Consider the following 12487-nt stretch of genomic DNA (forward strand, 5'->3'; position numbering starts at 1 on the left):
TGCAATGTCAAGCGGCAGCTGCCAAAGCCAGCAGAATATTAGCATGCATAAAGAAAGGGATGTATTCCAGAGATAAGACTATAATCCTTCCACTTTATAAAACTCTGGTCCGACCGCATCTGGAGTATTCTGTCCAGTTCTGGTCGCCAGTCCTCAGGAGGGATGTGTTGGAGCTGGAGAGAGTCCAGACAAGGGGAACTAAACTAATTAGGGGATTGGAGGACCTTGACTATGAAGAGCGTCTTTCAATCGCTCGATTTATTCTCCCTGGAGAAGAGACGTCTGAGGGGGGACATGATAGCAATTTATAAATATCTTAATGGGGATCCCAGCTTAGAAAAAAAGCTGTTCGTTCGAAGGGATTGCATGAGGACTCGAGGGCATACAATGCGATTAAAGGGGAAGCGTTATAACCTCAGACTACGCAGGGGGTTCTTTACAGTAAGGGCTACAAGACTGTGGAATTCTCTACCACAAATGGTAGTTACTGCGGGGAACATACAGGGGTATGTGAAATAATTACGGCCACACACACCTACACAGGTTGAAATGGATGGACTATTGTCTTTATTAAACCTCAACTACTATGTAACTATGTAACAATAGCCCATTCCCTCTACATTGCTAGGAACGAACTGGGTGGGTTCGGTATGGTGCCATGGGCACCAGGAAAAGAAAATAGGGTAAGTATGATACAAATTTTCTGTTTTCCTGGTGCCTCCATGGCAGCATTCTTGTGATAGATCAATAACTAGCTATTAGGGTGGGAAGCTTCATCAAAATGCCATCATAAGAAAGTGAGTAAGCTACTGTCTTCCTGCAAAGACAGGTGGATCTAGATTATATAAAAACAGCCCAGAACTTCTGGATGTTACCTTGGAAAACAAGATGCCAAAGAAAACCAAGCCCCATGATATCAAGGGTGTCTAGGTCTCTTCCCCAGAATGATCCACTGTCTGAGGTGTCTTTCCAACGGGGATTCCTTGAAAAAAGAAGAGACAACTTCCTTGCATGAGAGCCAGACCCCTGAGCCTCAGCAATACGCAAATCACCTGACCAAATGCTAAGTCAACTTTCCCCCCCGAAGAATAGAGGCCTGTAATGCCTCACATTCAGTTCTAGGCCTCTCATACAAAAGTGGAGGTCCAGATGGCTCCTGGTACAGACAGCTTGAATCTGGGACTAGAATGTGTGTGAACCTATCCAATTTACCGGAATATCAGGAGGACCATGTCAGGTTGCTCGATGGAGCCTGCACCAATTATTCCCCATCTAAGAATCTCTCTATGAGAATATTTCAGGAAGGTAATGAGGTTAGTACTGGGTCCAGCATCCTAAGTAAGTTAATGATGCCCCAAACGCAGGTCACAAACGAACTGTGTTTGCCCGCCCCAGATCGCATGGTACAGAAGTACCATACAATCCGGTTGCAGGAGTTTCCAAAAGTAGTGCATGCACTACATTTGGTGTGGCGCAAGGCGATATCAGCTTATTCAAAATTAATGGGCTGAAATCGCACCGAACAGGACTGCATGTGAATCGCACAGGAGCGCACATCGCCTTCCTTTGTGATTCCCGGTGTGAATCGGCTCCTAAAGCTGAACTCCAGATACAAAAACAAACAGTCATTTAAATATAAATGATCAATTGCCAAAATATATATATAATCCACTTTCTGTGCACCAAATAATTCTGGAAACCTACAGTAGTCCAAATTAGCAGTGACATCTCCCTGCTGCACAGCTGCCACATGCTTAGAGCTGGGCTGTGGGAGGGACCCAGCAGGCCCCACCCACTAAAGGCTGCCTGTAGACAACTACAGGAGGAGGCGGAGACAAAACCATTCACCTTGCACAAAGAGATAGCAGCAGTGACTGGTCTTTATTAGGAAGCTCCTGCACAGGAGCAAAGTTTCATGCTAGATTACTGCACAGATCTGGTGAATTACAGATTTCTTTTGATTGTACATCGCATTGTAAATCACACTTTTAAATTTGCAAGCGGGAATGCTTTATATGTGAACAGGGCCTCAGTTACCTTTAATACACACTGAACATAATTTACATGCCCTTTATTTTCTAACTTTCAGAAGACGCTTCCTCATATTGATGCCAGTAGATTCAAATTTAACCCCTTCGCAACTCCTGGCCCTTTAATATGTCTAAAAGCCGGGAGGCAGAGGCGGGTATTTGGGTCATGTTGCTGCTCTGATTGGCTGTCACATGACTGGAAAGCTCCCAATCGCAAGTATGCATCAGAAGCTTACCAATTCCCACCGGCTAATGTGCTGGGAGTGTGCAGGGGGTGCACCCCCCTAATACTTACCTGAGCCCCCTCTCTGTCTAGAAATGTCCACAAGTCACTCGGCCATCTGGGAATTACCCTTCTGATTGGCTGAGATACAGCCGCGGCGCCATCGGCTCCCGTGGCTGTCAAAGTCTGTGAGCCAATCAGGAGCCAGAGGGGGTGGGGTTGAATTCCAGCTCCGTGTCTGAATACACACAACTTGGCTCGGGTGCCCCATAGCAAGCTGCTTGCTGTGGGGACATTCGACAGGAGGGAGGAGCCAGGGGCAGTAGCAGGAGAAGAGTGACCCGAGAAGAGGAGGATCCGGGCTTCTCTGTGCAAAACCTACTGCACAGAGCAGGTAAGTATAACAGGTTTTTTTTTTTTTTTTTATAAATAAAACAAGACTTTACAATCACTGTAAGCCCCCGTTCACACTGGGGCGACCTGTCAGGCGACCTGGTCGCCTTCCATAGAGAAGCTGCGGACCCGTTCTAATAGGAGCGACACAAGTCGCTCAGACTTAGAAAAAGGGTCCGGAGCTTCTTTGGGGCGACCCGGAGCGACCTGCATAGACTTCAATGTTATGAAGTCCATGCCGGCCGCTCCGAGGTTGCGGTGCGAGCAGCGCGCCGTGACCTATGAGGTCGCCCGGCAAAGTAGCGTCACCCCAGTGTGAACGGGGCCTTAATGTTCAATGTTTTTTTATTTATTTTTAAATAACAAACAAGCCTATATTTACCTGCTCTGTGCAGTGGTTTTGCACAGAGCAGCCCTGATCCTCCTCTTCTGGGGGTCCCCCACCGGTGTTCCAGGCCCCGCCACTTCATTGGGTGCCCCCATGGAAAGCTGTTTTCTATGGGGGAACCTGTGCATGCCCTCTCCAGTGTCCCGCTGCTGCGTCCATTGGCACCCTGCATCACAGCTTTTAATTCCTGTCACTGACACCCAACAATGGCACATAATTCCTGCCACTGACACCCAACAATGGCACATAATTCCTGCCACTGACACCCAACAATGGAACAAATGTACTGCCACTGACACTCAATGGCACATAATTCCTGCCACTGACACCCAACAATGGCACATAATTCCTGCCACTGACACCAAACAATGGCACATAATTCCTGACACCCAACAATGGAACAAATGTACTGCCACTGACACCAACAATGGCACATCATTTCTGCCACTGACACATAATTCCTGCCACTGACACCCAACAATGGCACATAATTCCTGCCACTGACACCCAACAATGGCACATAATTCCTGTCACTGACTCCCAACAATGGCACATAATTCCTGCCACTGACACCCAACAATGGCACATAATTCCTGCCACTGACACCCAACAATGGAACAAATGTACTGCCACTGACACTCAATGGCACATAATTCCTGCCACTGACACCCAACAATGGCACATAATTCCTGCCACTGACTCCCAACAATGGCACATAATTCCAGCCACTGACACCAAACAATGGCACATAATTCCTGACACCCAACAATGGAACAAATGTACTGCCACTGACACCAACAATGGCACATCATTTCTGCCACTGACACATAATTCCTGCCACTGACACCCAACAATGGCACATAATTCCTGCCACTGACACCCAACAATGGCACATAATTCCTGCCACTGACACCCAACAATGGCACATAATTCCTGTCACTGACACCCAACAATGGCACATAATTCCTGTCACTGACTCCCAACAATGGCACATAATTCCTGCCACTGACAGCCACAATGGCACATAATTCCTGCCACTGACAGCCACAATGGCACATAATTCCTGTCATTGACACCAACAATGGCACATAATTCCTGCAACTGAAACCCAACAATGGCACGTAGTGGCCACTGACACCCAACAATGGCACATAATTCCTGACACCCAACAATGGAACAAATTTACTGCCACTAACACCAACAATGGCACATAATTTCTGCCACTGACACATAATTCCTGCAACTGACACCCAACAATGGCACATAATTCTGCCACTGACACCCAACAATGGCACGTAGTGGCCACTGACAACCAACAAATGGCACATAATTCCTGCCACTGACACCAACAATGGCACATAATTCCTGCCACTGACACCCAACAATGGCACATAATTCCTGCCACTGACACCAAACAATGGCACATAATTCCTGACACCCAACAATGGAACAAATGTACTGCCACTGACACCAACAATGGCACATCATTTCTGCCACTGACACATAATTCCTGCCACTGACACCCAACAATGGCACATAATTCCTACCACTGACACCCAACAATGGCACATAATTCCTGCCACTGACACCAACAATGGCACATAATTCCTGACACCCAACAATGGAACAAATTTACTGCCACTGACACCCAACAATGGCACATAATTCCTGCAACTGAAACCCAACAATGGCACGTAGTGGCCACTGACACCCAACAATGGCACATAATTCCTACCACTGACACCCAAAAATTGCACATAATTCCTGCCACTGACACCCAACAATGGCACATATTTCCTGACACCCAACAATGGAACAAATGTACTGCCACTGACACCAACAATGGCACATAATTCCTGTCACTGACAGCCACAATGGCACATAATTCCTGCCACTGACACCCAACAATGGCACATAATTCCTACCACTGACGCCCAACAATGGCACATAATTCCTGCCACTGACACCAAGAGGTACTATTTCTGCCATTGACACCAACAATTGGGAAACCATTCCACTACTAATACAAAAAAAATGGGACATGGATTACTCCCACTGATTCCAAGAAAATTTCTACTCCTGCTGGCCACAGTCTGGCCCCCAAGAGTCTGAGGAGAATATCTATTTGCTGACCACCTAACTGGGAAATATGTCATTCATTTGACCTTAAAGGAGTTGCAAAGGCTGAAGGTTTTAATCTTAATGCATTCTATGCTTTAAGATAAAAAGCCTTCGTGTACAGCAGCCTCCCTCATACTTACCTGAGCCTCATCTCTATCCAGCGATGTTGCAGGAAAGATTTGGCTAAGACACAGCAGTGGCGCTATTGGCTCCCGCTGCTGTCGCTAAAAGTCAGTTAGCCAATGAGGAGAGAGAGGGGAGAGGGGGTGGAGCCAAACTGTGGCTCCATGTCTGAATGGACACAGGGAGCTGTAGCTCGGCTCAGGTGCCCCCATAGCAAGCTGCTTGCTATGGGGGCACTCAACAGGAAGGAGGGGCCAGGAGCTGCATAGAGGGACCCGAGAAGAGGAGGATCTGGGCTGCTCCGGATGTCAGCTAGATGCCAAAACCCTGGTATCATATTTTCGCCTTTGGCGCCAAACTTTCTCATAAAAGTGGCCCGAGCGGTGGATTCTATGCCTAGCCGCCATTGTTGCTGGATGGGTACCTGGAACTAACGATCGGCCAGTTAAGCTGGTGGTTCGGGTTGCCACCCCCCCCCCCCCCAATTACTTTCTGATAGTTCCCGGGCTTACCTGGCTGATCAGTGGCACCGGAATCCATCCGGTGGTGGCTAAGCATAGAGATAAGCGAAGAAAAGCTGGCCTCAGCTCATCTTTATGCCCTAGGAGGACCAGAACAACGTCATGACGTCACTTCCGTTTCCGGCCACATGTAAACAAAGCCTTTTTTTTATTTTACACAATTTTTAATCTTTTGGTTTTAAAGGGTAGAGGAGAGATTTGGGGTCTTTTAGATCTCTCCATAAAGAGGACCTGTCCGCCTGTATTAACACAAGGGATGTTTACATTCCTTGCAATAGCAATAAAAGTGATCAAAAACATTTTTTTTTAAAGGGACAGTGCAAAAATGAAAAAATTGAATAATAAAAAAAAAAAAATTATTTATATATATATATATATATATATATATATATATATATATATATATATATATAAAAAAGTGCCTCCGTACAGTGTGCAGTGGTGAAGGCATACATAGGTCCCACCCACATATGTAACGGTATTCGCACCACACGTCTGAGCAATAATTCTTGCACTAGACCTCCTCTGTAACTCTGAAGTCGTAATCTGTAGAAATTTTTAAAGCGTCGCCTATGGAGATTTCTAAGTAGTAGTTTGGCGCTATTCCACCAGTGCGCACAATTTTAAAGCATGACATTTTCGTTATCTATTCATTCGGCAAAACATCATCTTTTACATTATACAAAGAAAATTGGGGTACATAGGTCTTTTTTGTTTTCATGTATTAAAGTGTATTTTTTACCAGAAAATTGTGTTTGAAAAACTGTGTGACAAAAAAAATCTGCAATGACCACCATTTTCTTCTCTAGGGTCTCTGCTAAAAAATATATAATGTTTGGGAACTCCAAGTAATTTTCTAGCAATAAATACTGATTTTACTAGTAAACAAGTGCCAGAAAAAAAGGTCTGGTTAGCAAGTGGATATAGTGGCCCTTTGTTTAGAAAGTTTGGAGACCCCTGCCGTAGACATAAATGAGACGTTACCCCTTGCAGTGTGGGAGCAGCCCGGTGCAAAGGAGGGCTTTTAGTTTTCCTGCAGTTTAGCTCTATTTATTATTAACCACTTTACCACCGGAGGATTTTGCTGTCTTCCGTCCAGGCCACTTTTTGCGATTCGGCGCTGTGTGACTTCAACTGACAATTGCGCGGTCGTGCGACGCCGTACCCAAACGAAATTTACGTCCTTTTTTTCCCACAAACAGAGCTTTCTTTTGGTGGTATTTGATCACCTGTGCGATTTTTACTTTTTGCTCTATAAACAAAAAAAGAGCGTTTATTTTGAAAAAATAACAATATTTTTAACATTTTTTTATATGAAATTCCCCCCAAAAAAGATGTAAAAACCAATTTTTTTAAAAATTTTTGGCCAATTTGTTTTATGCTACATATGTTTGGTAAAAAAAAAAATCGCAATAAGCGTATTTTGATTGGTTTGCGCAAAAGTTATTGCGTTTACTAACAAAGGGAAAGATTTCTGTCATTTTTGGTGTTTTTTTTTTAACGCGTAATGGCGGCGATCTGCGATTTTTTTTGCGGGACTGCGACATTGCGGCGGACAGATCGGACCCTTGACTGACATTTTTGACACTTTTGGGGGTACCAGTGACATTACTGCAGTAATCAGTGCTATAAATATGCACTGTTACTGTAAAAATGACACTGGCAGGGAAGGGGTTAATTTTATTGGAGAGGGAGGGGTTAATGTATGCCTGGTGCTTACTGACGTGTAGGGGGGGAGGTGACTGTGTGAGTCATGGACAGATCGGATGTCCAGCTATGCTGAACAGTCCGATCTGTCACTCCCTGTCACTATGGAGATCCGCCCGCTGTGTTTACACACAGCGGGCGGATCTCCAGACTCGATCCCCGACGATCGGGTAAGAGCAGCGGCGATCGCCGCTGCTCCTCCCCTGGCCCGACTCCCGCTGTGAATGAAAACAGCGGGAGCGAGCCTCCGGCGGCGCGCAAGCGCCGCCCAGAAGGGGGAGTGTCCAATCACGTTAATACTACGTGACTGGACGATAACGAACCACTCTGCCGCAGTAGTATTACTGTGAGCGGTTGTAGAGTGGTTAAGCTGTATTAGCATGTGGCTCTTTTATCTGCCTTCAGCTCAGTTCAAATTTAAAGGGTCTCTAAACCCTAAAGGTAACATACTGGAGCTTACCAGTTCTTAGAAGTGGTGGCTGCATTAGTTTCCTTTTTTCAGACTAAGAACATTTTCAGCAAGCACAGAAAATACCTGTAGCTCTTGCCAGAAATGTTGTGTCCTTGTCACTTCCTGTGGGATGAAAAGAAAGTACAAACAATGTTATCTTCCCTTTATAAACAATTAGCCCCATCAACAACAATGTAACCGGTGAAATGGTAGACATGACTAATGCCCCGTACACACGTGCAGATTATCTGAAGACTTTTGTCTTCAGATTTACCTTTTCTATGTAGTGCAAGGGCCTGCCGGATTGCATACAAATTGAAAGTGTTTAGGTTTGACCTCATATTATATGGTTTTGGTAAGTCTGCAGACAAAAGTCTTCAGATAATCTGCACGTGTGTATGGGGCATAAGGGCCAACCTGTATGACAACCATGGCTGACTCCAGGGAACAGTGTAGTCACAAAGAGGTGAATTTACTAAAACTGGGAGTCTAAAATATGGTGCAGCTCTGCACAGGAACCAATCAGCTTCCAGGTTTTATTTGCAAAGCTTAAAAGGAGTTGTAAAGTCCCCTAGCTTTTCCCCTTAATGCATTCTATGCATTAAGGTGAAAAACATTTTGTGCTTTAGCTGCCCTCCAGACCTCCCTTCCACTTTGTCTTACCTGAACCCAATCGTTCCAGCAACGAGCACAAGCGCAATGGCTCCAGTCGCTGTCTCAGGTCCTCATTGGATAGATTGATAGCAGCAGGAGCCATTGGCTTCTGCTGCTGTCAATCAAATCCAATGACACTGGAGCAGGGGGCGGGGCCATGTCCTGCTGTCTGTGTCAATGGATGCAGCAGCAGGACTCGTGAGCGCACCCACACAGGTGCCCCCATGGAAAGCAGCTCTCTGTGGGGGCGCCCGATGAACAGGAGGAGCCAGGAGTGCCGCTGAGGCACCCCCAGAATCGGGCTGCTCTGTGCAAAACCCTTGCACAGAGCAGGTGTGTATAACATGTTATTAAAAAAAAAAAAAACACAACCTTGACAATCACTTTAAGTGAACAAGCTGTAGTTAATCTGATTGGCTCTCATGCACAGCTCCACTCTATTCTGACTGCTCCAGTTTTAGTAAATCTCCCCCAAAGTGACAGGAAGTGAGATACTCATCAGATCAGCCGGTGAAAATAAAGAGAAAATGACAACTAATGCAGCCATACATGACATTAGTTTTGGGGTTTAGATACATTCTAAAACAAGAACTTTGGATTGTTTTCCTACCTTTTTTTAATCGGTATACGTGTTCTAAGACAAAGAACCGAAGACAGAAATTCAGGATGACAGCCAGGCCACCAGCATTTTTAGAAGCAATGACAACCCCCTCCATTCTTCTAGTGACACAATGACTTTAGAAGTACACATAACAGATTACACATCAGAGACACTTAGGTAATACGTGTCAATACAGAGAAAATACCAAAACTGCAGCAGACACAATCTATTCTAGAGCAACCAATCAGCTTCTGGTTTCAGCTTGTTCAGGTAAGCTTTGATAATGAAAGCTAAAAGCTGATTGGCTGCCATGCACACCTGCTGCAATCTTAATAAATCCCCCTATTTAATCTAACCTCATCATAAGATATTACATATCTACAGACCCTGAGCTGTGTCATTATTATGAAGTATTAGGCCATTCCACAGAGCTGATTGTGCCTATTCATTGCACCCCCATAGACCTGACCACCCTGATTCTTCCCCTTTACAAGTGCCCACTCACTGAAGAACAGGCGGTACTCCAGGCTGTTGGCATTGGCCCTCTGCTCGATGCTGTATGCCATGCTGTTGGTAAGGCGCCGTCTACTCTCACTGGAAGGCAGAGACACTGAGAACAGGCCGGGAGGCGCACGGCTCCCAATATTCACACACACACCTTCTAGAGGTCTCGCCTGATAGGCTGAACGCGACCCTGGGCGGAGACTTCCTCCTACGGCTGTCAAAAGATCATTGTTGATAGAACACGCCCAACGCGTTTCCAGCCAATGGCTGCTCGATTTTCGTAGTAGTTTAGAGTCAGGCTGCGCAATGAATGAATGAGACGAGACGTCACGGGGGCGTTCCCCGGCGTGTTGGTCCCACCCACTATTAGAACGTAGAGGACACAGGACATTGGAAGCGCCACGTGGAGGGACAGACGGTGGCGGTGTGTGCGGTGCGGGGAGCGCGGCTCTGTAATTAGGAGTGAATACCTGGGAACTGTGCCCGGTACACAGACAGAGCGGTGTGCTGCCAGCAGCCTCTATGAGATGTCATGGCCAGCAGGATTCCTCACATGCATGCTGCTTCTGTGTTTTCACGCCTGACTTCATATTTTAAAGGGCAGAATGTTTCCAGATTATTGCTTTGAGTAAATTTATTACTGTTTGCGACCGTTTTATCCATCTATGAAGGCGCATAGTGAGGAGAAGAGGATCTGATCATCTGTGTTCCATTTTCTGTCACTTTTTAGATACATGTGAACATTTTTATTTATTTTTTTGTTAGAAAATTACTTGGATCCCCCAGAGATTATATATTTTTTTAATTATTTTTATTTTAAAGTGGAGTTCCACCCTTAAAAGTAATTTTTCCCCATCTGCTTGCTCTCTGTCACCTGAAAAATAAATGGATAATCACGATTTTTTTTTTGTTTACTTACCTTGTTTTAGAAGAAAATATACTCACCTTACTTCCTCTTCCTCTCTCTTCGGCCGCGGCCCGTGCTGTCACTTCCTGCTTGCATTGATTCCCGGGAGCTGAGCGTCATCGCTCCCAGGAATCAACGCGCCTGCACCGGCCCCGCTCGTCACTTCCAGTGCAGACACGTTATTCACTGCTAAACAGCTTTTGGGCATGCCTGCACCGGACATGACGAGCGGGGCCGTTGGAGGGCATTCTGGGACGAAGAGGACGCGCTGGCTTCAGCTGCCCACACCTGAGATGGCAGCGCTGGAGAATACATTTTCAAGGTAAGTATTTCTTCTATAAGGTAAGTGTGACCTGAGACAGTTCAGAAGCTATCCATTGTGGAATGCACTAGCCCTGACTGTCCCGGGGGTATTTTTATTAAAAAAACTTTCCGAGGGTGAAACTCTGCTTTAAGCAGAGGCCCTAGATAATAAATTGGTGGGTTTTGCAATTTTTTTTATGTTGCACAGTATTTGCATAATGTTTTTCCAAACACAATATTTTGGTAAAAAATACACTTTTCAAAATTAGCCATCCGAAAAAAAAACAATACTGTAATGGATCAACCGGCACTCCGACTGGGTACCTCCATTGACGGATGCTCCTAGTGCTTCCAGAGGGCTCCAAGCACTCCACCAGACACCATAACCACCTCAGGCCCCCACAAACCACCGCAGCTTGGTTGGGGTCTCACCATCCCCTACCCACCCTGGACCTACGACAAGGTTCCAGTGGGTGAACCTCTCTTTCCCCAGAGAGTGCAGCAGGAACAAGCTCTTACAAGAGCTTAGTGATTATCCAAGGGAGTATGAAGAGCATAGCAATCCCTTGTAGCATATTCCCCCAATGAGAGATAGGACTCTCAGTGTTTCTCAACTCCGGTCCTCAGGGCACACTAACAGGCCAGGTTTGCAAGAAAACTGAAATACATCACATGTGATATAATTTGCTGCTCCATGATTGCAGTATTCTAGTCTGCATCTCCCCAAGGTAATACTTAAAATTTGGCCTGTTAGTGTGCCTTGAGGACCGGAGTTGAGAAACACTTCTCTAGATTGAGGGTGAAGTAGAACTCAAACTTTATTGTACAGCTGCTCTTTTATACAGTTTTCCCCCACAAGGTTACCGCCCAGGTGGACCTTGTTGGGAACAGGACATGACATTCATAATCCAATGGAAACATGGTTTTACACTCAGTCATTCCCATACAGCAGGGATATGAAAACTGTGGCCCTCCAGATGTTGCAGAACTACAAGTCACATGAGGCATAGCAAGACTCTGACCACCACAAGCATGACACTCAGAGGCATGATGGGAGTTGTAGTTTTATAACAGCTGGAGGGTCACAGTTTGCATATCCCTGCCATACAGTGTACACAAGCCCTCCCCTCTAGCTGATTATATTATCATATGCAGATGAAAGTGTATACAGGAACATAATTAACCTAAACTAATTATCAAGCCATCTGGACAGAACAAAGTGAGGTCATTAACATTTAACAATGGGACAGACACAATCCACATTCAATTTCAATACACAAACAATAGGGAAGCCTGTCAATGACAGTCTGTGTGTCTCTCTCACAGACAAGCACACGGAATACACATTATCTAGGAGTCAGTCTATAAGTCTCCCAGTGTAAAGTAGGATTAAATCTTCATATTTCTATATGAAGATATTGCTGACAAATATTACTGTCCCATCCGAAGCAATTTAAACCATTAATTATCTGTCTTTCACTCCTAGTGACGCTGCACACCGTCTCAAATACATAACCCAAACTTTTTATAAAGTATAAAAGATTATGTCATGCGGAGTAAA

At 45.4% G+C, this 12487-nt stretch overlaps 1 protein-coding gene across 1 annotated transcript in view; it reads right to left on the bottom strand.

The window, feature by feature from the left end:
- PPA1 (inorganic pyrophosphatase 1) overlaps positions 1-9873 on the bottom strand; it is a 185299-nt gene extending 175426 nt beyond the window's left edge. Inside the window, exon 1 of the mRNA XM_082267576.1 lies at positions 9718-9873. Within this exon, the coding sequence (XP_082123702.1) occupies positions 9718-9778 (61 nt within the window). The 5' untranslated portion in view covers positions 9779-9873. The remainder of the gene's footprint in view (positions 1-9717) is intronic.
- Between the last annotated feature and the right edge of the window lie 2614 nt (positions 9874-12487).

Source organism: Pelophylax lessonae (assembly GCF_965119305.1).
Source record: "Pelophylax lessonae genome assembly, chromosome: 9".
Classification (NCBI taxonomy): domain Eukaryota; kingdom Metazoa; phylum Chordata; class Amphibia; order Anura; family Ranidae; genus Pelophylax; species Pelophylax lessonae.